The following is a 26437-nucleotide window of genomic DNA, read 5'->3' on the forward strand; positions in this document are numbered from 1 at the left end:
GCATCATACGATTACAAAGACCAGTCTCATTGTAGACAGTGTGCCACTCTACAAGCCATTGTCAGGACTTTCCCATTTTAATTTACTGTACTCTTCTAGCTAAATTCCGTAAATGTATATATATAATTAGTGCTACATACAGAAAATCCCATATAACCTAATTTTATCTATGTACCCAAGAAAACATGTTTACATCTGTGTTCTTAACCAGACAAATTATGTTTAAATGTCCTCTGCAAAACCTGTCTTTTAAGTGGTTTGCCCTTGTGAAACTCACTCCTAAATGGGCAGACTTGACATAAAAAAATGAAATATTTTACCACATGAGTGCTTTTGCATGTATGCACTTCTAAAACACACACAAACACACATAATATATGCCTCAACTCCTAAAACCTTGTTTTACAGACCAGCATGCACTTGTGAACAGTTGCCTCCAGAAACTATGACATCATGGTCTTATTCTTTTAAGGAAACATAAAAGAAACATCACAGCACTTCAAGACAAACAGAGGATGACTTAGTGCCGTTTGAAAGTCAGTTCACATCATTTGCCAAGTCTTTTTTCGTCTTCCAGACATTCCAACAAACCTCTGGTAGTTTGGTGTTTCAGAAAGTACCCCAAAAAAGTCTATCTCAGGATTTTGTAGGATATAAAAACAAGTTAAAATGTGCACCTATTTGCGAGTCACAGACAAACAACATTTATTCTGTGGCTGGGACTGTCTTTGTTTACTGAATGAAAGCAAGGTTTGAAAAGTGGCTGTTCGTGATTCATACTTTCCATACTTTTGCTTTGAGGAACAAAGTTTACCATGGCCAATGTGTGACTGAGTTTTAGAGGGGATGCAAAACCTTTATTGACAAAAGATTAAAATGTCTGTGTCTGAAAATGTTATTCTGCCATCCCATCTGCACGTTGTGGAGTTTTTCACTGGGCTGAAAGGAGCAGCAATCAATAACCATCCTTTTTTTTTTATCCGTTTTCTTGTTCAGGTTTAAGTATAACAGTTTCCTTTTAAAAAGTTAGTAGGTTTAACCAATAAGCTAACTTGAAACAAAATGTCCCAAAGTAATAATACTCTAAAAGTGGCCCACAGTATGAAGGGGGTTACACCCCTACTATGACCTTGAGATCCTCTGAGTGTACAGTTAAAGGAAAATAAAGATATATATCAAGATATATAATCAAGAAACCTTAGAGAAATGATTTGGGGTATGCCAAGTCAGAGGGGGATGCCTCAAGATGGCTGATGTATGTGGAAATTTTCATATAAGGTAGGTAGGCCATCTTATGGGAAAGCACTATGAAAATACAATAAAGGCTTATCAGAAAGCAAAATATCAAGGAAGTGCCAATGGACTGTAAATTCAAGGCTGCGATTGACAACTTTACAAGCAGCCCCAAATGCCAGCAAAAGGTAACTTACTGTTTGTCATTTTGGAAGTTTATTTGTGTTGTTTGTAATTATGTGAAGTGGTTTGCCTTATTCATTAATCATATTGAAAGTCAGAGTGGATATAGGCTGAAATAAACTCAGTCATTCTGCTGTTAGACAGGCACTGGAGATATTAGCAGGGTATCATGCCCTTTCTGACAGCTTACAAACTCCCATCTGCCAACCTCACAGCACTTCATTTCGATTGCTGCATCCCGTGAAAGGATGCTTAGGGATGCATGTACGCACATTTAAAAGGATGCAGATACTTATTCCAATGCTGACTGCAGACAGCTGATGTTAAACATCAGCCCTGATCCCCTTATTGCATGTTTAGTAACTTCCTGATTGTTATTTTTGTCCAGTGAGAAATCATCAATGTAATGGCCCTGTCTCTTTCTTTTCTCTCTCTCACTTCCTCACTTGCTTCCTTAATAGCTCTCCAAATGGGCCATGTGAAATTTGTTGCAGATTTGACTCCATGACATTTCCTCCCCTACCAATTACTCCCCTCCATGAACCCCAGCCACATACACACACATGCACTCTTTCAGTAAGCAGGCTAAATTAAAAGCAGAGGAAGATGGAAGAGCGGTGGATTTGTCATGACCTTTGAGGTCAAAAGAGACCTCTTACCCCCCACATGTCCTCAGATATGTTCAGTCTCCTTAGGCAGGTTGTAGCCACAGGTTAATCAGTGGAAGATTATTTTCCTATAGTGAAGGAATAAAAAGAGGAACCTTACAACTGGGGCAACAGATAATTAAAGTGCATACAAGTGGACTATGTCTCTTGCACACAAGCAATATGTGATATGTTTGTATGTATATTTCGGTGTGAGAGAGGGTGGAAATGAGAGGGATACCTGAATGGCCCCATGCTCAATCAGGCTAAGTGAGTGTCCACAGCAGGCTGTTAATACTGCAGCCTGATGGGAAATGTGCCGGTAGGCCCAAAAGGAGGGATTGAACCAGGGTCAACCCTGACATGGTTGTAGAGAACGAGGGCAATGGAGGGGGTGGGGAAGGATGTTAGGAAATGAAAAGGGAAATTGGGCAGTGTGCAAGAGAGAGATGGGGAAAGAATGGGGGAGTGTTTTGGGGGAGAGAGATGAACACTGAGGAAAGGGACAATCAAAGTGTCCAAGAACCCCAGAATCACTCATGAGCGCGAGCACACAAACACACACATACACCCTAATATCCCTATTGGGCCCTCTTTGCAGCAGATTGCTCCTTGTCCCCAGTCACCTTCATCATCCCTCATTCGGCCATTTTTCACCCCCTCACCATGCCCTCGCTCTCTGTTTCATCACCCTATAGCACCACACACACACACACACACTGTATATACCACAAACAATTCCACCTCCTCCCACCACCAATCTGTTGGCTCAGTACCCATGATCCTTCTCCCCAGCGTGCAATAGGCTAATGTTTTGAATGTACAAATAATAAAATAGTTTCAGGGCCACAAAGGTTGTAATGGATACATTTTGTAGCCTGTTGAGGTTAGAAGCAAAGCGCAGAAATTCAGAATGGAAGACACACACACACAGGATCATTATCTCTGATTCTATTTCCTTGATTAGCGGTGAGCGTGAAGGCAGAGTGGGCTTTTAAATGACACCAAGCTGAGCTATAGTATGTAGCCGAGGAGTATTAGGAGCATTCGTCTCACCCAACACTCGGCGCCCCCGCCTTTCCATTACCGGCAAAGGCTCAGCTGACTAGCCACCATCCACCCACCAACCCCCGTCTTCCTCCAGCAACAGCCCTCAGAAAGAAGACCATTAGCAAACGGAAATGAATAATACAAGCTGAGGGAGTGGACTGTGTGGAGTGGATTGCTTTGTGTGTGTGTGTGTGTGTGTGTGTGTGTGTGTGTGTGTGTGTGTGTGTGTGTGTGTGTGTGTGTGTGTGTGTGTGTGTGTGTTTGTGTGTGTTTGTGTGTGTGTGTGTGTGTGTGTGTGTGTGTGTGTGTTTTTACTACATGCACATGAAGACTTGCATCTTGGCGCAGAAATATATACTCTATGTGGGCAAATGTACACAGACACATATACCCACAATGATACTATTCCACTGAGAGGGAGTACTTTCGCCGCAGACTAATGTTGGCTCCTCCAAATTACTTTAAGTCCATACTGGGCAGAAAGCCAAATAGCTCTGTATGCAGGTGGAATGGTGATATAGGAGCTGGAGCTGGCTGCAAACCAGGGCCTATACCATCACACTACCCCCATATATGTGTATACACACTGTCCATTATGCACAAAGATAAGCCGATGTACATGAGACAGAAATAGTTAGAAACAAGGATCAAATAGATGCTGTAATATAAATTCATGTAGTGTAACGGTTAACAAATGTTGGACGTATAATGAAGAAGGCAACGTATTAATAATTGTGGCTTCTCAAGATAATGATGAAATGTATGTTACACATTAAACTAGAGTTAATCATTTGTATTTCACTTATTCAGTGTTTTTCATTTATGCTGAGAAAGCTCTTGCAGCCAGGACCAACCAATTTGCTGCCGACCCAGTTTGCCGACCCAGTTGGCAAGCTATTTCAATCAGAAATATACAGAGATAACCAATCCTCACACCAGTGGTCTCACAGTCTTATGTAGAGGCATGGAATTAAATCAATGATGGTAAATAAACTGGCACTGTTTTCTTACCTGATTTGTATTCATCCAGTCAGTCTCATGATATAAAAATGACAAAAGTATTTGAGATCTAGTTAACAGTGTGTATGTCTGCAACTGTATCTGTACTTATATTTGTCAGTTATCTGTCCCACCACTGCCTTGTATTTCTGAGAAAGGAGGGACATAGATGAGTCAAGACAGAATCTATTTACAGAGAGATGGGCTCAAGTGCGAATCAGCCACGCTCATCTCTCACAAAGCTTTGACCGCAACTCAAGAACTGAAGGCTTCCCATAGCTGCTGCTGCCTCTATCACACTGATGGGGCCTTAAAAGGAGAGATAAGATGAGACTTGTGTCATCCATAAGACCAGCAAAACTGGGCCACTCTGAAGAATGGTGTCTAGACCCCAAGCGTAGATCATCTATTTTACAACAAGAGATAACTCTGAACAACTGAGAGAGGCGCTGTTCTCTGCCTAAAGTTTTAGCGACGCTTTGTCGTACAGAAATGGTTTTGGTTGAAGCTTATATGTATCATGAAGTGGTAATGTGTGCAGCGATCACTAAAGAATTTAAATGTTCTTAGAATACAATACAATACACATCTCCATGCAACTCAACCTGACTTCATTTGATAGGGTGCTTTATGATGGTTGGCTGAAAAATAAAATATTACTGCAACTGTATTTTCTATAATTTGTTAAATGTTTACCATAGTCTTTGAAAATTCTTTATTCTCACTGGTTGAAAGTTCATGTCCGCTCTTGTGTTTTACTTTACAGAATTACAGACATTTGTCATTTAGAAATGTATTTGTCATGATCAGTTAATGCTTCAATATTGTTCTGTATCAATAGCAACAAATTCACTGCCTTATGATTTAGCTAGAGAGGACTGAAATAGTATTCTTGAACTCAGTGTTTTTTAGCATTGCTGAACTTGTTTGCTTCTGCTTTCCACTGTTTGATTCTTAGCTTTATTTTGGCTAGTAAATAAGGAGAATCAGAGACTGTAATTTATTGTTTTTAAACAAATAATGACTTATTTTTATTTTGATGGCATTGGTGATTATTGGCAAGTGACTTTATATGAATATCAAAGGTTGTGTTTCCCTTGCAAAAAGCATTACAGCTTCTGTAGAGTTCCTGGTGTGTGTTCAGTTTGTGATAAACATGTACATGTATCTTCATATAACTGGAGGGTGTAGAAATTGAGATGTCTTTTGTTTATTTCTCTATACAGTGCCTGGTCTGCCCTATCTGTCAGTAACTCAGGACTCAGAGACATCAGCTGTGGTTCGCTGGGACCCTCCAGAATTCACCAGTGGCATGGACCTGCAGGGTTACCGGCTCCAGTTTGGCCGGAAAGATGTCTCTCCTTTGGCCACACTGGAATTTGCTCCCCAAGAACGACAGTACTCTGTGGGCAACATTCACCGGGGTGCTAGCTATCTCTTTAAAGTCTCAGCCAAGAGCAGGGGGGGCTTTGGGGAAGAGGCTGTAGTAGAACTCAGTGTGCCCGAGAATACGCCAGGGGGGTACCCTCAAATTGATGAAGGCTCCAATGTGACATGCTGTTCAGTGCAGCTGTCCTGGTCTCCTCCCGTGCTGGCAGAGAGAAATGGGGTGATCACGGAGTACACTTTGGCCTATAAGGAAACCGGCACCGGAGGAGCACCCCAGGAGCTTCGCTTGCCCCCAAGCCAGTCCAGCTATGTTCTCAACAGCCTCAAACCGAACTCGGCATACGATGTGAAAATACGTGCACACACCAGTGTAGGTCCAGGGCCCTACAGCCCACCTATCCAGTATCGGACGGTGGCCTATGATCCAACAGGTAGGGCTTGCCTGTTTCTTTTCCAACCCGGTTGGCAGGGAGTTGGAAATTGGCAAAAGTCTGCAACATAAAAAATCTAAACTGACCCAACCCCTCCTTCAACCACCTCTACTTCTCTTCAAGAAAGAGAAAGATTGTTATTAAATTTGTTTGCGATGGGATACTCACTTCACTAACCAAAACAAGGTAAAACCCAAGTCAGTAAGTTATAGTCAGTCATTTTGAGAAAGAGGAGAGCAGCTTAGAATTTCAAGGTAAGTGCTGTTTGGTCAGACAATCCTGTCAGTCATCTTTGCAGCCCTTTGCCAAGCACACTCACGCAGCTAATGCCATCTCACATCCCCACTTTTCCAACAAGGTAGGACCTCAGTCAAACCCAGTCACTCCAACATTATGTTTGGATTATTCTAAGATGACAGAAGGCAGATTTTCGTTCTTTATTTTATTATTTTATTTTGGTTTTGGGTTTGTTTTGAGATATTCCCCCCTTCCTAACCACCTTCCTTCCTGTATTCCTCCTTTCCCTTTACCCTGTCCCTTAGTGGGACAGTTTGTGGCATGGCATCCCCAGATGCACTGCTAAGGACTGTTGGCATGCTATGTTTTGAGTCTGTCTCTATGCCTCCTGGCAGCACGTTGGCAGTGCCAACCCAGACTCAGTAGAGGCATAGGAACAGTTGGCACTAGGACCACATGGGTCAGTTGTTAAACCTCAAGTGGTCATGAGTTCAAAGACAGTATTGAGATGGGTTGGCACTACCCACGATCGCTAGCTAGTGGGCACGCCCTTGTGCTCCATGGGTTTGTCGTCCATGAGTCTTACGTGCTGTGTGTCTTAACCAATGGCGTTGCCCTTCTCACAGCCAATGACAGCTCACTGTTGCACTCACTCTCCAACCCAGAGGAACGTTGCAGGAGAACAACAGCATTTTTTTTTTTAAACCAAAGGTTTTTTGTTTGTTTCTCTTTCCTTGGTCTCTATACATGTTCAATTCACTAAAGATACACTGTTATTTTTTTTTTGTTTGTCTGTTTGTTTGTTTGTTTTTTCTTGCATTTGTCCACTCAACAGATGTTCCAAAGAATTTCACTGTCAAGTGGGCCACCAAGACCACAGTGGTCATTGCATGGAAGTTTTCTGAGAGCAGGTCTCCATACAAATGCACGGTGAGTGTAATGTAGAGCAGGAAAAACAGAAAACAGAATTTAAATTATCATCTGAGTTACCTTTAATATAAAAAACATTTTAAAAATTTAAAATCCTATTCTGAAATGTAGTGCACATTTCCATCTTTTTTTCAAATACCATCTATTTATCTACCAAACTGATTGTACATCCAACTATTCCTCTTACCAATTATCAATTAAACTTCTGTACCATCTACTGAACTCTAGATTGAGTACAACCGTCAGAAGATGGATGTGGATGCCAGGCAATTGAGGGTTCTCGTCAGTGGGTTAAAATACAACACTACCTATGAGTTCAGGGTAACCTGCCAAGAAAGCATGGACGGAGGGCCAAGACACCGTGTGGTTGCCAAGACTGCACCACTCATCCTGGTCAAGAAACCTAAGCTGGACATCTACGCTGATACGGACAACATGCTCACCATGTCCTTCCCACAGGTCGATGCCAAGGATGTCAAGTAAGTGTGGTGTACTAAAAGGTAGATCCTCCAGGCTCTATTTGAATTATCTTTGAGGGTTGGAGTATTTAGTTTTATATTTTGAGATGCTTGACATCTGATGTGATATGGATTGAGATCTCAAGATGCTGAAATAGGATTTTAGGTCTTGCAGAATTGCACTAGACCTCTTGCAGTTATTGAAATATTGCTTCAATTACTTGTCACATCAGAGGCAAATAATTTAATCTAAATTGCCATACAATGTGAGTTAAGTGTCACATGAGTTGTTGGCAAAATCTTGTAATCTATTTTGACGTTGTGTTATCCAGGAACTTCTATGTGGTTGTGGTGCCACTTAAGAGGACTCCAGGAACTGTCAAAAACCTGAAGAACCCAGATGAGATGGACATGGAAGAGGTAAGATATTTTAAATGCAAAAGGTGTTATTGTGGCACAACAGAAATAATTAGGCTAAATGGGTTCACTTGGTCAAATAGTATGAAGCATATGTAATACAAAGAGGCAACTTCAAAACTTCAGTAGCATATTATTTTTTGAAGGGACTAATCTCTTCTCTCCACTAAGAAAACTGTTTTTAGGGAGGGATTCCAGAGACACTTGTTTGTGTTATTAACAGTTGCATGCGCTAGGCATATTGTATTGTACCAGGCATGGGCACTCACAACAAAAATGTAAGTACAACTCAGTTATGCTAATTTATCCCCCCAAGCATGCAGAAGAGAGAATTACACAGTTTTCCCCCACTCTTACCATAGCTCGAGGTCAGCTTGAACGCCAGATCAACACCAACCATCCCAATTGGATTGGGTATTACACACGTTTCCTTCACTTAGTGCCTGCCTCTGTCTGCAGTTTGAAATGAGTGAAAGGGGTTGGGTGGTGGAGAGAGGAGGGTTAGGGGGTTCAAGCCTGGTTATATGGATCATTGCCAGAAAGTTAGAAGCTTTTTTAATCTAAGGGTGTAGCTACACCTGCAGTTTTTTTTTCATTGGTCACAGTCAGTTCAGTGAAAGTTATTTAGTTCTTGGACAGAACAGTGACTTGAATCCACAAGTAATTTGTTGGAAACCTGTAATCCTGCCAATTAATCAGTGGAGTTGGAGTGGACCCATCATTTATTGGCCTAACGATAGACATAGATTCTCATAGTTCTTATAATTGAAATGTTTTACTTATTGATGACACATCATCTCTTTTGATTATCACTGAAAGTGTATGCCTTTCTTGTTTTGTTTCTTTTTAATTATATTATAAATAAATATTTGATAGCATCAGAAAACGTGATTAGCCCATACTTAGTTCTAGTTTATAACAGATCTGTCATTGAATTTTGGACTGATGTAAAATCTGCAAAAACACAAAGAAACCAAAAGGAGCACATATAAAAAGCAAAAGTAAACCAATGCCCTTTCACATCAATCAGCTATTGCGGGAGGTGACCCCAAAGCGTCGTTCACGCCGCCAGCTGGCTCAGCTGGACCAGAGGAAGCCCTACATCACAGCCTGCTTCAGGCAGCTGCCCCCAAGCTACACGGTGGGATCTGACTATCACCAAAGCAGCTGTGAGAACAAGCCTCTTGAACCTGGCCAGGAGTATGTCTTCTTCCTGCTGGCTGAACTCAATGCCACCACCGGGGTGAGTTGCTTGATTAGCTCAGTTTAACACTGTTCAGTTGGCTTACTTTTAGTCAACTGCTTTTTGTCAGATTGGATTTTTGATAATTTTTGATAATTTGTCATGTAATTGTGGTTCACTTCAGTTTCATTCAACTGTATGTATCATTTAATTTTTGTCCAGCTTGTGCTGGTAAATTCAGATACTCTCAGTTCACTTAACCTTATTCATCTCGTGCAAATACCATTTTATAAAGTGGATTTGTGTTTAATGTGTTACATAAACTTCTATCTGGTCTTTTTGTTCAGAAAATGTTTGCTACCAGCCCTTATACGGACACTGTGATGACTCCTGACCTGGTGGTGGACCCCCTGCCAGTGGAAACTGGTGATGGACTCATATGGGTGGTGGGCCCAGTCCTGGCTGTGGTCTTCATCATCTGCATCGTCATTGCCATTCTCCTGTATAAAAAGTGAGTTGGTTTTGGAATTGTAGTTTTTGTAGAGAATGTAGTTGAACATACATTTAGACTGTACAGTGTCATAATAACATTGGTCAGTGTCAAATGATAAAAAATAACACTCAGGGTTAGGGTTAGAATAAAAGGCACTGATATTTTTTTATGTACCTAGGGCTTAATGTTTACATACTTAACGTTTTTATTCTGGAAATCCCTATAAACATCCTCTAATCCTTTAAATACACATGGAATTGAACCTTTAAGCTTTGCATTGCCAGTGCCTTTTTCTACACATTGCTCTGCACAAGCAATATAACTGTGATCCATGTTTTCACTCACAGAGTATATGTGCTGGAAATTTCAGCAATTTTTTTTTGTATCCAGCGAAAACACAATGAACATTTTCTTGTCATTTGATGTTGAACCAGTTATTTGCAGTGTTACAGGGGAATTGGGCTATTGGGAAATAATTGCATGTTAGAGAGCATGTTGAAAGAGGGGCTTATTTTGTATTCATAGCAGCATGATATTCCAAAACCCAACAACATTGTTGCATGTAAATATGAAAGAGCTTTTCTTGCGGAAAAAGATGGCTGTGGGAAGAGAGGGGCTTGGAGAAAGAAGAGAGGAGGAGATTCTTTGAGATGGTGCTCAATAGGTGGACTCAGAATTGTGCAATCTGTCAATCAAGACATGTATGTATTTATATAGGCATATATTTCAAATAATACCTACTGATTCTGGAAATATTACTCCATAAGGTGTTATTCCAATATTGTCCAAGTACTTACTAGTTGTTTTAACTATTATTAGTTTGACATTTCTGCTATAAATAATGTTTAGAACACAATTTTCTTGTGGCGGACATCAAACTCTGCATTTATGAACCTTTCAGGAGGCAGCTCTTCTCCTGTCACAAGTCTAAATAAATTAACTTTTCCTCAGTGTCCTGGGGCTTTGGAACACACATACATATACAGTCACTATTCTCTCCTGTGTTACACTTAGTTGTAGCTTTTAGTCCCAGTGACTGCAAGTCCCAACTGAACAGTATTGTAAGAGGTCGCCCTACATACCAGGGAAGATCCCTGAATAATTTTAAGAGGGTCGGGGCTGGTGTGAGCAACACAAGTACAGCTTACTACTGTCAGATGATCCCTGACTGTCTGACCTTGCCTTACCTCAGTCTTTGTGGTTAGGGAGAGTAACATCTCTCCTTGGATCTCTCTCTTTTTTTCTCTCTTCTCTTTCTGTCCCTCTCACTCTCCCATCTCCCTCTCCATCTCTCCCTGGTGAGTAGTGTTTCCCGGGTCTGCCCTTGGCCCTGACATTCCCCTTCCCCATCTGTATCTGCACCCTCGTGCACACACATACACACAGACATACACACAGACATACAGACACGGGCTCACGAATGTACGCACTTACTTGCACATTTCATTTAATACTCACTTGTTCTCACGAACTGATACACACGCACACGCATGCACATGCCTCCTCCAAATGCTGATGAGCTTTATCTCGCGTTTTGCGAGCCCAGCAGCGACCCCTGTGAATTTTAAACTGCTCTCTATTGATTTATCTCTCTTCTTGCCTCCCCCCTTCTCCCTTTCTCCTTGTGTGTTGTGTTTTCACCATCTTTATATATTTATTTGACTCCTATTGCTTGCTCTCTGGAAACAGCAAACCTGACAGGTAAGGTTTAGCCATACTTTATTGCATTTTACAGGGGAAGACAAAATAGCTTGTCTCAGCGAAAAAAAAAAACGAGTAAAGAGATGCCTTTAATTAGGGAAGGTGAGGGAGAATTTGCGTACTTGATACGCATTCTCAGCTCTCCTGCTTCGGATTTGGTTGCGCTCTAGGATTCTTGACCCACTGAGTTGCCAATCAGTTGGAGTTGCTGAATTTTTTAGGTGTCCTCATAAGTGAGAGTGGTGACTGTTTTGCAGGTTCAAGTGCTCACTAAAAGTTATTCTGTTGTATGTCTTTTCCCTTTTTCTACTGTTCGTTTGTCTTGCTCTTCAGCCGCAAAAGAAAAGAGTCAGAGCCGCGCACAAAGTGCCTGCTGAACAACGCAGACATTACACCCCACCACCCAACAGACCCTGTGGAGATGAGACGCATCAACTTCCAGACTCCAGGTACAGGAACAACACACAACACGTACACTGAGGAACACTAACAATCTCATTGTAAAATTCAGCAACATATCTAGTTATAGTTAAAATGATGAACTTTATATATAGTCTGTTTTGCCATGTTTGATCACATTGGCCCTTCAGTTAGTTAGCGCTTTTCATTTTCACTGATAATCTAAAAGATTTGAAGAAGGAAGTTCAGTCATCCAGCTTGAGGTGTGACAGCCAGTACAGCTTGCAAAGAGACATGCCCCCCTTTGCCTTTAAGGAAAGCTGTGATATTTTTATAGCTTGGTTCCTGAGTTGATAAAATAATTTGCAAAACAGACACTGACTTAAGATTTTGAAGCAATTGGACAGAGTTTTACAATGTGTCTGACCCCTTGAACAACAAAGTGAATAGGTAAATTAAAACTCAGGTGGCTCTGCATTGCAAAATACTTATACTTATACTAATAAATACTTGCAAAATACTTCATGGATTATTGAGATAGCAACCATAAATGGTCATCATTTAGACCTCCAAATAACTACTTTTGCTTGTTTGATTAAAATTTGGCCTGTTAAAAAGCCACATAAGGCTTGTATTTCTTTGGCCTAATTGGATTTCCATTCTAAGACAGTTTCCAGTGTAGCACTCATGCCTGTTGTCACCCCATGTCAGTGGCAAGTGCAACATGAGGCCAATCTACAGGTTTTATTTGGAAAGAGACCAAAATTGTAGAAAAAGAATTAGATTTTAAGAAGCTACTAAACTACCTAAAAATTTATGGAGGCCGTTGCTTAAGTGGCTTTAACAGAATAAATGCCATTTCAAAAGTTTCTGCCCTGCAAAGATCAAAGTTTGCAGGAACTTCAACATCCTAATTTTTGGAACCCAATCAATGGAAAGCAAATTTTTAAATTTGGCAAAAAATGTTAATTGGGAGCAGCTCTTATCCAAAAATACTATTATTGTCTGTCAAAAGCTCAAATTGGCCAACCGCTATATTATATTAGTTTGGGCAAATAGACACACACCTGCTGAAGACCTTCCCTCTTAACATCAAATTATTCAGTGAAAATATTTAAAAACTAAGTTAAACAGTGAAAACTTTTTATTCATGTAAGACAAAACAAACATGTAGTTATGCGATTTAATATACACAAAACAATCCACAAATAATGCAACTTGAAGTTAAATTCATGCTGCAGCATAAGTTATGTCCATGAAGTCTACATCACTCCATTTGACATAATGTGCCTTCATAACTACCTGCAAGCCATATTTATGTGTTAACCATATCTCCATCTAACGGTTAGCCATTTATGAATAACAAATACTTAGAAATGATGTCTGTTTTTGGACTTAATGTCTTAATGCTGGAAACAAATCCTGTTTTGAAGTTCTCCTGGGTTCTTACCTGTTTTCTCTTTTGTCTCGCTTTCCGTCTGGTGTTCATCTGAGCTAAATCCTGGTGTTAACAACAGAGTGCACTTGATCCCAAACTCATTCTTTAAGGCTTCTCCATCCTCCTCCTGCATCCTTTTCAGACCCATTATCGGTCTGTCTCTATTATTTAGCCTTCTGTGATATAGGCCACAGTGGCATCGACACTGTGTTGTCATTGGTCTGAATCTTGCTGGGAAAAAAATTGCTTTTTTGTTTGTTCGTTAGTTGTATTCAAGTTCCCAATGAATAATTACAAGCCTTTAAAAAAACCACTTGGATGTACAAGTACCATGTTTCCAGTTTGGGAAACCTCTTATCCTGCCCGATTAAAGGTTATGGTGAAAGAAAGTTAAAACTCATTTGATCGTAGTCATATCTTTTACCATCAGCTAAACATTATGCATTAACTTGCATTTTCCACTAGATGGTTTAGATTGTATTCTCTCCTCATGTTTGACAGAGGCATGAGGCATGCATTTTGAAGAGTACATCCTCCAGAGGTGGAATGAATACATCCATACGCTCACTGTGCATTCCCTCGTTTCTTTTCCTTTTGTTTTTTGCCTCCCGCCTCTCTGTCTCCTGGCCTACTTGTCTGTCAGCCATCCATCTGTCATCCACGGCCAGTCTCCGCTCCATCAAAAGGCTCCGATTTCAAAATGGAGCATTTCTCTTCAGCTTCTTTGGGAGCCCAGTCAAGCTGCCTGAGTTTGTATCTTGGACAAAAAAAAAAAACCTGACGTCTTTACATCGGAATGAGAATGACATGAGGAAGAAAGGAGATGCACAAACCTACTCATTCACCAAAATGTGGAAGTTCAATTTCCTCATCTTTATCTCGCTTGGTATTCAGAGCCCTATCAGTGGTTCTGTAATGACAAGCTTATAATGGCCATTCCTGCTATTTGTCCCTCTGACTTCCAGCACTTTGCAATTCTTTCCTCAACTGTTCTCCTCTGCTCCTTTAAATAATAAAAGCTCTTGTTACAATCTCTCCTTTACATAACATTCACCAACACATGTTGAGACTTCTCTTTATATATGGCAAGCATTCTCATTCGACAGCCCTGTCGTTGTTCAGCAGAATTGGGCGATGTCGTTATCTCCGCACCCGGGGAATTTAATTTGAATGGACATTTTAGCCCAATTAAGTGGGCCGGTGAGCATTTGTGAACATCCCCATCAGCTAATAGCGACCATTGTTCAAATGAGCATACTCCCAGTGCACTTATCCAAGGCCTCTTCTATCCAGTAGAGCATATGTGTGCTCAGTGACCCCTAGTGCTTGGGAACAAAAAATATCTTTTTGATTAGGCTTCCTATAAGCTAAGCTTGGCTGATGCGTTTCAGAGAGAGTGTGTACATCGTGTGTGTGCTTTAAGGCCTGGAGGTCCTGTGACAGCCACACAGTGACATCCCATAACTCCTTGGGGCACAGAGTGGCTCATTTTGTCATTATCTTCATTTGCGCCTGGGGTTTAATTGTCAAATGGGGCCAAAATAATGAAGCAGCACGACTCAGTGGATATCTACTATTGTACGACCAAGCCCCCCTTTTTCTATACACACTCATTTGTCTCTTCTCCCTCCGTTTCTCATTTTACTTAGCTCTTCCTGGTGTTGCAGTTGAAAGCTGGAAAACTATAATGATCACCATGACAGTTACTGCCTGCAATGTATCTTATCTCAAAACCCTACCTCCACATCATCAGTTTGACATTCGCTGCTCTGCTAATATGAATTCACGTCATTTCTGTCGAGGCAAAAATAGAAGAAGGAAAAAAAAAATCCCCCTGCAAATTAAAAGACAGGTTAACGGCGTTTCACTCTGGGTATACTCTTCAACATATCTCTGATATATTTTCTATTTATGCCGTCTCCATCTGTGTTTCTCTTTATCTCCCCCTCGCATTCCACATTTAAGCATGTAAAAATCAAACATTTTCTAGCAGAAGGTGTCGCAAACTTGCAAAACCCACGGACATTCGCCAATTGCTCGCATGCATCAGCAGCCTGCTTGTTTCTCCAGATTACAGTGATGGCTGCAACAACCGTGCCCTCCCCCTCACAAACAGTTCTATCGAGACACACACACATGCAACACATGCTTACACATAAACATAATCAGACATGCCTGTACCTCCCTCCTGCTGTGATGAATGACGTTTGGAGACAGTGGATCTGAGCCCCCCCTGCTACGTTTAATTAGTCATTGTCATAAATCAATTAGGGAGAGGGGGATGTGCGATGTCTTCATCTTTCTGCGCTCATTTGGTGCCACTGGCCTGGCGTCCTCGCGCTAAAACACCAGTGAAAGGTAAACCTTAGTTCAGCAACATGTATTCTGCAGAACTGAGCTTTGCAGGGTTTTTAGGTTTGACGTACATCCTAATCATGTTAGTGATTTCCTTCACCCCCTCGTTCCACTTTGGCTCCCAACTGGGATTGATGACTTACCTGCCCTTTTACAATATCAAAGAAGTGTTTAATGTTTTGGGGGAGAACTTTTTGGTGAAAAAAACGATTTTTCTTATGGATTTTTTTTTTTTCATTTTACTTGTAAGTCAGATTTCCTTGCCTTCCATTTCTCATTCCTTATGTATGTTCTGGAACAAATTATCTGTTTTCTTTGAATCAAAGGTGCCATCTTTTGGTGATGTGACCCTTTCTTATCACTGAGCGACCCTGTTGATCAGATTTCAGCTTTCAAACCTTGGGAAAATGTATCTCCTTTTACTTGACGGGCAGGTTGGCAGCATCGCATCAACCTGCATCTCTTAGCCACATGTCCACTTAACTTCCGCACAGATGGCCTCTTTCTGCTTGAACAGCTGAGAAGACCTGAGTCTACCCGGACACAGCGTTGGTGTCTGCAGCCTCAGAGGACTCCTCCTCTGGAGCAAATAAGACTTTGAACCATCAACACGCTCTTCAGAGCTCTGACTCCATCAGCTGTGGCTCCACTTCTGTCAGCCAGGAATGTGGACACTTTTCCACACCTTTCACTCCTGATGCCTCAGCACCAAGCTGCTGACAAAGGAACCTTTCAGAGTTTGTTTTCACTCTGAAACATAAGCTGGTTTTTCCCTTCTCTGTCTCGTTCTCATTGCCATCAATAGGCCCTTCCAACTGGTTTTTATGAAAGCTTAAAGATAGCAAATCAATTTTCTTATCCCTGATCTCTATGACCGTTGATATGGGGCTTGGCAGAAGGCTTTACTCAGCGGGGGAATCAGAGGCTGATGCCCATAGCTAACCAGTCTGCTCCTTAGGAGGACTGTAGCTGATCTGATCTGAAAATGTCTGGCCTACTTTTTTATGTCTGCGTGGCTTCAAGTCTGTCGTTCAGGCTTCCCTGAGAAGGACCTGAGTTTACTGATGGTAAACTATTGGTTAAATAATGCTGTTGTTTTTATTTCTTTGCCTTTTTTTTTCATTTTTCACACTTTGTTTTCTTTCTACATGGCATTTTCTTTTGCATTAAAGCCTTTTGAAACCATTTTCCCTTATGTTTGCTGTTCTTTACAGATTCTGGTCTAAGCAGTCCTCAGAGTGAAGCAGATTTTGACTATGAAAGTTAGTCTCTATGCTTTTAGCATTTGCGTACCAGCTTTCTTTATCTTTTTTTTTTCTTTTTTCAAGCACGCTTGCCTCCATTTACAAATACATAATTTGCATTTGTTTGTTTTTTCACTTTATGCAGCAAAATTTTAGCACTAATTAATTTGATGTTGGTTTCTATTGGTATACTGGGCTGTATTTTTTTTTCTTTAATTGGATGTCAGTCACAATATTCACTTGGGCTGTTGGCTGTGCATTAATCCACCATGCATAAATAACCTGTGCGATCACTTCCGCTGGTGTAGAGATGGTTGAAAGCTGTTTTTTTACAGGAGAACAATCTCTGTTATCCCCATTTCTCTGCCTCCCCTTCCTCACCTCCTTGCTGTTGGTCTCCCTTCCCCTTTCCTCCTCCTTCACCACCACTGCTCCATTTCCATTGTGAAGTAACGGGGTCTCTCTGTGCTCGGAGATAACGAGCGGAATTAATTAAAGCGGTGGCAAACAATGGCTCGACATTTGATCACCCCTTCTCCCTGCTCACTGCAAAAAGATCATTGGGGAGAAAAAGCAGACTTTCTGGTTTTCCTCTTCCCCCCTTCTCCCCCCTTTTTTTTCTTTGCTTACCCACAGACAGAATTCTCCCCTTTTATATGGAAATACACAACATCATAAATAGGCTTTTTTGAGAGAGTCTGCTTTGGCTTATCAAAAAGAATCATTATATTTCTCAGGCGCATCGACTGCGGATCGGGAGATTGGAAATGTGTAATTAGACGCTAGTTTGTTTTTCTGTGTTCATTGATCACGCTGTTGATTGTGGTGAAAAAAATGGAATTGTCTGTACGTGGATAGTAAAAAGCCACGGGTGAGTAAGGGGGGGGCTGAGGAGAAAGATGAGAGCTTTGGAGTGGGGGTAGGCAATAACAACATTTTGTCCTTGAGTGACTTTGCTTCAAGTACGGGTCACGGCAAAGCCTAGTTTTGAAAGTAAATCTTTTCTTGGATAAACAATGCAATGTGCCGTGCGGTGTGTAAATGACAAAATGAATAAGAGAACAAATCAGGCGCGATCGACTCATTTGTCTTGAGAACAAAACAAATGGGTGAGGTTGGGAAAGTACATTGAGGAGAGAGAAATGGATGCACAAACAGATTGGTTTAGCCATGAGGTTCAACTGTGAAAACATGACAACTTATAAAGCAATACGTTGGCAGAGGTGGAATATAGGTAAAATAAAAGATTTAAGCATCTTGCCATTTTAAGGATTCAAATGGCTTTCAAACAGGTTTCCCAAAACATTCTACCAAAGTATGAGGGAATAAACAAACACTAGTATGTATAACCTTCAGCCTCTACCACTGGCAGGGCATCATGGTTTATTTGGGTGTATATGTAAACACTTTGTCCTGCTATCACTCTCCAGCCGCAGCAGGCACTTATACATGCAGACAGTAATGTAGGGAGTAAACAGAAACTGTAAGGAATTGATGGAGTTTGAGTATATCAGTAACTCGCTCACAAATACACACAGAGAGACACAGAGTAAACTACACAACCACACACACACACACACACAAACATCCTTTGATCTCCCCTCAAACAACCCACTCTTGTTCTCTCAAGGAGAAGTGAGGGCCCCTCATTTGCATATGCATTTACTTATTGTGCTCATATTTTTCTGATACCTTTTCCCTTTGAATTTGAGGCGAGTAAACTGACATCCAAATTCAATTTGCAATATTTCCTCTTTTTACTTGATGCTCATCTCAATGAATTCCGGCACCAGATATGATTAATAACTCTGTCTCATTCTCAATTGATGCCACCGCGATCTGCACGCTTTGTCAGCTCATTGAGAAACTCAAGTGTGAATAAAAGAACACAGCTTTGTCCAAATACGGTAATATAATTTGAGTTCTCCTATCACCTTGCAATGTTTTGTTTGAGTTATTACAATATGAATAGAAATTCAACGCTGGTTTTAAAAAACAGAAGAAAAGTATTATTATTTAGTAAATATTTAATGGATCATTAAGAAGAGCATTGGTGTTTGTCAAGTAGGCTGTTAATGCAGTGTGTCCATTCATTTTCCCGATGTCACGGCATCCAGTGTCATCTCCATTCGTCTCATATATGCATTGTAATCTTTGTTAATCTTCATGTAATTGACGCTGCTGCATTGTTCTGTCAGTGTAAAATAAATTACCATCACTAATGAAGACTGTCAGCACACAGAGTTGGGCTCCCTCTCTTAAGCGCAACAAAAGCAGCCAAAACATCAGTGACCCCCTTGACATTGGGGGAGGAGGATGTTAAGCAATGTGAGAAAAGGGAAATTAAGGATGGTTAATGTGATTATGCCGATTTGCACGCCCAATTAAGCCTCGATAACTTTTTTCTTGCGTGTGAAGAGATTTCAACATTACGTCGACTTTTGACCTCAGCACTCGGCAGGAGGAGAGGCCTCTTACTAAAAATATAAAAGCGTTAAGTATTGCCAGTCTGCATGCAGGGACAGAGGCACAATCTATAGCTGCTCCATATTCCATTACATGGCCTCGGCATTATGCTACTAAATGGATTAGTGACTGGAGTGCACAGCAGTGCTGATAATATTGTAGTAGCAATGACACAATATTCCGTGGATACTGGAGTGAGCAAAAAAAAAAAAAAGTCACAATTTTCCCACTCAACTGAAAAGCTACTTCTTTTGGGGAATTGCTTGGAATATATGGCAGAAGGATTTCTAAGGAGAACATAGTGGACATGCTACTGAGAGTGTTTTTGTTGTGTGTTTTGGGGAGGTAAGGGTTGTTCATTTTAGGGCCAGTGTTCACTGGACTGAGGGAACCAGCAGATGGAGGAAAGCGTCAAAACAGCAGCTTGCTTGCTTTGCACTGACTGGCTAGAATGGAGCAGTTCACTGTGTCACTCAGCATCACTCACACGCCCTAAACCTCCTTATTCCCCTCCCATCTCCCCTCCCACAAGCCCCCAGGTCAGGGCTCCGTTCTAGAATAAGCGCCTTTTTTATAGAGGCAACAGTCAGAAATGTCTCCATGTCAACGACACAGCACAACAAGATATTACAGATTAAGGATACAGTTGTATCCCTGTGGGATATGTTCAATCTGATCCACATTGGAACACTGTTTTATAGCTCTCATCTTTCTTTTTGATTATTTCTATAGTAAGTTTAAATGTTGAGATATATATATATATATATATATATATATATATAGTAGAAATAACTAAGTTGACTTGGGTTTGTTTGATCTGCTTCAAGTAAAACCATCCTTTAAGACATGTGTCTTTTCAAAAGTTGCTTTATTCCACCAACCAGTGATCCAGCATTGAATTCTCCTCATGTTTGTTGATAACTGACATGCAGAAAGCAAATTTTGCTTTTGATTATCTTCAATGAGCAGTACAAGGGATTTTTGTCAACATAAGCAATCCAGTGATTCAAAGAGTAAAAAGGGCTGTTGTTTTTCTTGTGTGTGATTTCACCATCAAAAACGTACATTTTTCATCTTGTGTCATTTAATATCCCAAAGCTATTCAAAACTATTGATGCCTGTAGATGTTTTTCTATGGTTACACTCAGCAACATTGGTCGTGTTGGTCTGTCTATCACGTCAGCACCACGACCATTGTGGGAATTAATACAATCTGGTATGTGGGTGTATGCGTTCAGCTTCTTTCTGGCAAATAATCAATCAGCCCTGCTTGACAATCTTAGCTGTTTTTGAGCTCTGGCCTGGTCCAATCAAGTGCCTATAACATCATCAGTCTATACATGTTCGCTGTGTGTACCATTCACCATGTTCTGCACAAGCTTCCTCACCACTAAAACCCAACTCCTATTGTTATGTAGCAACCAGTTCTCACTCATAAACAGTGTGCTGTGTGATTTTTAAGTGTTGAACTTACGTGTCCAGTCTGCTGTACTAATAAAATTTCTGTCGTCTCTTCCCCTGTGTGGAATTTCTCTCTCGATTTTTTTGGCGAGCAGGTATGATGAATCATCCCCCCATCCCTATCTCAGAGCTGGCCGAACACACAGAGCTTCTCAAAGCCAACGACAACCTCAAACTCTCCCAGGAATATGAGGTGAGTGGGCCAAAGGTCAAAGTTGCTTTAGAGCATTGATTTCTGTCTGATTGTGTTTTCACTGGAAGGGAACACAAGAGCCCCTTCTGTCCCCCAGAGAAATGGCTGTGTCTCATCTTTTTATTCTTTTTTTTGTTCTTGTAGACAATACCGTAGCTTGTGATGCCTGAGCAATTATGAAATATCAGTTGTTCTCATTCACTCATTTCCTCAGATATATTTGCAGCCTCAGCATGGCAAAGCAAGACAATTGTCATTTCAATTATATAAAAATTTCCCTTGGCGGGTTGTTGCAACTCCTGAACTCCCAAATGCAATTTCCTCAAATTTCTCTGCTAAATAACAGAATCATTCTACTGTAATGCATCCAGTCCTACAGCAAGAAACACGAGAGCCGAAACAGAAGATGAATAATTCTGCTGTAAAATTAAGCGTGCCCTTTTGTGACACTCAAAATGTGGCTGCTTACGAGGGCTGTTTTCAACCCAAGAAAATCTTGGTTGACTGAAATTCTACCTACTGTTCAACCAATCAATTGGTCAATTGGGGTTACTGAGTGCACTCTACTTGGTAGAGTTGTGTGTCCACCAAAGTGTTCTTTTTCCTGTCACAGAGCTCGACATTTACGCTTTCCGAGGGCAAGGTTACTCTGTGTTCAGGAAAGTAGAATGCCTCGAGTGAAAAATAAATGTGATCTCTAATGAATATTATTTGAAAATAAGCCGCGCACTGTACTGCTTTTCTACCTGAGCTGCGCATGAGTCCATCTCACCACTAAGCATTGAACAGGACTGATAAGAAAAATCTGATATACCGGACACTACAGAAGTTAACTTTTGGATTGACAATTTCATATACAACATAATGTTACTTAGGTCAAATATCTCTTTGATGCTGCATGCACTATCGTTGACCATCCTGCTGCTCCAACAAGGGCTCTGGTGGGATCATATCCCTTTCAGAAGCTTTGTAATCTACTCTTGAAATGCAGTGTCCTTATAGGGACTTAGGATAAATAAATCTATAAAGATAAATTCAGCAGTGATTGTTTTGTTTGTTTTCTGTGATCATTCATTAGTTCCCCAATTAGAAATGAGAGTTGAAAAAGGTTTAACTTTGGGTAATTTGCTACTGGAAAAGAGCTGGAAAAAGAAAGCTTTGGACACACAATATCATTAAAATAACACCAGCAATTGCCCAACCAATGAGAATTTGGTCAGCCAGAGCATATCAACCCACTAATCGAACAGCAGTGTACAGCCTTATTACTTACAAAATTGTTTAACTGCATTCAACTGAGAAAAACAGAAACACTGAGAAAGCTTGAAAATTAAATCTTTTTGAAAAATTAAACCTAAACTGGAGACCAGAAATAACAGATTGAAGAATTTAGCTGTCTTAAACATTTACTACGGAAAATGTAATGGCTCTATAAGCTAAGCAAAGATGTTCTTTCTTCCAAATGGAGATATAGTCTGGTGTGCACACACAGCTCCTCTAATGTGTTTTGGGGGAAAAGCACACTGGCTTTAACATAGTACATTTTTGTATGTGTGTGTATGTGTGTGTAGAGGGGGTAACTGAGCTGTCTGAGCTCTGAGACCGCGGCGGTTATAAATGACACCAGAGTTGATTAGAAATCAGGAGTGCTGAATCAGCTCTCGTTTGCATACAAGCAATATCCCCTCCTCGCCATCCCTAAATCACCGTGCCTGTCGCCTCGCTGCATGCCGGGCTAAGGTAGGAAACAGGTATACCAGCATAGATTGCTGTCATCATGCCTGCCGGTGGATGTTGGTGGATAATGACTTCTCATAGCAACCCAGTATTTCTTGCGTATCTATTATTCATAAATCCATATCCAGGCTATGTACCAAATGGACAAGCTTGTTTCATTTGGGGCGGGAAGAGAGACGAGAGACGTGATGCCAAAGTTGACGCTTCGCTACAACTACAACTTCTAATTACTTGGCTTTGAGAGAACATTAAACCGCCCGTTTGTCTCTTCTCCCACTCTGTCTTTTTCACTCGCTCTGTCCCCCTGCCCCTTCACAAAACCACCCCCCAGGAAAAATAAATGACCAAATTAAATAGAGAAGTGTAATTTTAATTTTGTTATTTTCTTGATGAATGGCTGCTCGTCCAGGCGCCCTGGCTTGCCAAGCGCAGCTCTACGGGGCTTTGAGTGATTGGTTTTTAGCCAGGCGGGATGTGAGAGAGGAGGGAAAAATAGAGGGAAGAGGGGAGAGAGATGAGGTGGGGAGGCTCGGTTAATGATGAGGATTCAGTGAGGGGAGAGAGAGAGCAGGGCATCTCAGCTGGAGAGCGGAGATGAAGAGGAGATAATCTGACACACAAACGGCAATGAAAAGGCAGCCACAGTTTTTACCTGACGATACTGAAGCCTTAGAGTCTGCTATATGTCTGCTGTGAGGTAGTTAACAGCCATTTCCTACAAAGTCTGAGTTCTTGAGGGGAGCTGTCATTCATCTTCAAACATGTTACTGTGGATCATAAGAAAGAGAAAAAGGGAGAGACATTCTAGTTGTTATAGAATATGAGTATGGACTTTTGCCATACATGGATCCAAAATGTAATTTGTTGAAAAAGTGATTCAGGTTTGGACTGCACAGATGTGGTTTTCAATTTTTGAATTGATGTTTCGGGCAAGTGACCCCAAACTTTTGTATGAGCACACACACACACACACACACACACACACACACACACACACACACACACACACACACACACACACACACACACACACAAACACATATTCAGCCTTAAGGTAATCTGGAAAGAAAGGGAAAATAGCCGTAGGGTGGTTGCTAGAGAGGGAGCGTAAACATCAGAGAGGAGACACGAGATGGAGAAAGAGATAAAGAAGGAAAGAAATGTGGTCAAAAAAAGTGGCAGACTTTGAAGATGGAGAGATGCAGATAAGGAAAATGGGGACAAAGAATGAAGGATAGCAACGAGAGGGCAGAAAGAAAGAAAGAAACAGATGGAAAGAGGCTAAAACAGAGGGAAGCTCTGATTGCTGTAATGATTGCAGGGAAATTGTTAGATCAGGTTTCCAGTTGGATTTTATTTAGCTTCAGTCCGTCTACAAGCTGAAGCCCTAACTGCAAATAACCTTCAAGCCTCTGTCCCCACACCAACAGAGCGCAAGACGCCTATAAGCAAATGGCGAATCGTAATGGAATACTTAATTATCCTGACAAGGGAACAGAATATTTATCTTGAAATTTTGTGTTTTAAAGAGACGGCTGAATTTGTCTTCCACCGGAGTGTTGGGCCTCGCTCCACGCCCTCCCCTCAAGGAAGAGAGCCGCCTTCATCAGTATTGTTATTTGTCATTATGCACCCGCTACATTAATGATCTTGATAAAGTACTGTGTGCAGCTGCTGTGAGTATTTAACACAGGCAGTGAACAGATTTCAGTGATACCGCATTCTTTTTTTTTCCTTTGGGGAAATCACCCTCTTAATCTCTCTCCCGCTCCCCCTCTCTCTCTCCTCTCTTTGATAACATTCAGGTCATATTGTTATTGCTCGGCTCCGCCCAAAGCTGTTCTGATTTCTTCTTTGTGTGTGCATGTTGCCTGTCTCTGCCCCCCCGTCAGTCTATCGATCCAGGCCAGCAGTTCACCTGGGAACATTCCAACCTGGAGGTGAACAAGCCCAAAAATCGTTACGCCAACGTCATTGCCTACGACCACTCCCGCGTCATCCTGGCTCCCATTGAGGGTAAGGCTCACCCATCCTCACACTCTGCAGCTACAGTACACCACCTCAGAGATGATCTCAGCTTGTTGCAGATCATTTGGGCAGTCCCCATAGTTACGGAGTCAGTTTGAGTAACTAGGAAATTTGTACTGGATACACTGGACTGGACCTAACGGTGTGGAATAAACTAGAACAGTGCACAGCAGTGCAGAATAGAATACATTAAAAACAATTAAGTCCTTAAAATAAAAATATACAAGACTGAGTTGGATTACACAAGTATTGCCTTGAGTTAACGCGGTAACATGAAGCAAAAAAGAGTAAAACAGAATGAAATAATTCATAGCATGTGCATTTCAGAGTCAGTTCATTCATGAATGGATGCCTGAATGGGCCTACTGGGAACAGGTTCAGGGGCCTAAAATGTCAGGGGGCTCTATCTGCAAAATATTATTCGAAGACAACTGTAATGACCAGAAAGAGAAACAAAATGACCAAAAAGAGACTCAAAACGATGACAATCAGGTGCCAAAGAACGACTACAAAGAGAGACATAAAGAGACACAGCTGCTACAAAAAGCTGCAAACAACCAAAAAAAACACAAATTAACTACAAAGAGACCAGAACAACAACAAAGAAAGGAAAAAATCGGCATTCACACCCGGGTCAAATGACTGCAGGGTTTTTAGCACCTTTGGCTACTATCGGCCCCCAGCACAACACCCTGGTGAATGCGGTACCGTCCATCTCCTCCTAAGCAACATTAAAACATTGATTCCAAAATAGTCTGCACTGAGTTTGAAAGGGAGACTGAATAAGTAAGAGATATATAAAGAGAAGAAACCACTGGAAAGTTTTCAAAGACCTCTGTTCCTGCTGCTGTCTACTGTTTACCTGTTCTCCTGCATGTCCGTGACGTCAACAAAACAACCCACACATGCTGACAGAAGTGCAAACTTGTGTGGTGCATTCAGTGGTAGTGGGAATAGAGTCAATTGCTTATATTTAGCATGTTTGAAAAACCCGCATACACGCACCAATTTTGGTAAAAGACTCACAACAACTACAAAAAGAGGCTTAACTCCTATAAAGTCTGTATATCTTGTTCCTATGTAGGAGAGGTGGAGGGGCCTTCTGCATGTCATGCCCAGGGTCCGATTGTTTTATAATAAAAACATGAGTTCAGCACAAATCAGTGAATTTATTGAACAAAACTACACTTTAGTGGAGGCTAAACGGAGGGCCGGTCTCAACTCAGCTTGCAGCTAAGCAGTTTATGGATTATTTTTGGGGGGTTAGGCAAGGGCTTGTTTCAGCTCGCTTTTGGACGCAACACTCAGTCAGATCTCACACTCAGAGTGACCCAGGAATTTAACCAGTGTTTTCACTGTCCCGTTTGTCTCATCCAATCTGCCTAGCACTCGTGACTCCCCTCTAACTGTCCACAGACACAGTACAGAGAATCTCGGAGCCAGAAAAACTCTTCCCCTCACTCCTAAATCTCAAGGGACATTGTCAGAGGTAGTCACCCTTCACGGCTGACATTGTTCTGGCGTTGCATCACCAGAAGAGCTCCAGACTCCTCAGAGTAGTGCCAAACTCCCCACTCCGCAGTACTCTTCTTTTGTGTGAGCTAACTGCTCCGACTAGATTTCGACATCTCGCAATAGTCAGGCCAATTTGAGGGTGCGACAACATGCATAACAAAATTATCCCAGGGAAAAAATGCCTCGTCCATAAATACATAAATTAATCAAGTCTGAAATTTCTATTTTACACTGCAGTGATTTTGCCATT

General features: G+C 41.3%; 1 protein-coding gene across 8 annotated transcripts in view; it reads left to right on the plus strand.

Moving 5' to 3' along the window:
• Nucleotides 1–26437, plus strand: part of ptprsa (protein tyrosine phosphatase receptor type Sa) — a 263072-nt gene that overhangs the window by 208590 nt on the left and 28045 nt on the right. For 5 of the 8 annotated variants that reach the window (XM_088077631.1, XM_088077633.1, XM_088077632.1 and 2 more), the window contains 10 exons: nucleotides 5339–5932; nucleotides 7005–7099; nucleotides 7328–7578; nucleotides 7890–7977; nucleotides 9005–9217; nucleotides 9505–9668; nucleotides 11685–11800; nucleotides 16758–16805; nucleotides 20810–20907; nucleotides 24537–24660. In XM_088077631.1, coding sequence (XP_087933757.1) covers nucleotides 5339–5932; nucleotides 7005–7099; nucleotides 7328–7578; nucleotides 7890–7977; nucleotides 9005–9217; nucleotides 9505–9668; nucleotides 11685–11800; nucleotides 16758–16805; nucleotides 20810–20907; nucleotides 24537–24660 — 1791 coding nt within the window. The remainder of the gene's footprint in view (nucleotides 1–5338; nucleotides 5933–7004; nucleotides 7100–7327; nucleotides 7579–7889; nucleotides 7978–9004; nucleotides 9218–9504; nucleotides 9669–11684; nucleotides 11801–16757; nucleotides 16806–20809; nucleotides 20908–24536; nucleotides 24661–26437) is intronic. The other 3 variants (XM_088077634.1, XM_088077636.1, XM_088077637.1) reach the window with 3 other exon arrangements.

The sequence above is a fragment of the Plectropomus leopardus genome, chromosome 5 (genome assembly GCF_026936395.1).
Source record: "Plectropomus leopardus strain MGB_pleo_1.0 chromosome 5, ASM2693639v1, whole genome shotgun sequence".
NCBI lineage: Eukaryota > Metazoa > Chordata > Actinopteri > Perciformes > Serranidae > Plectropomus > Plectropomus leopardus.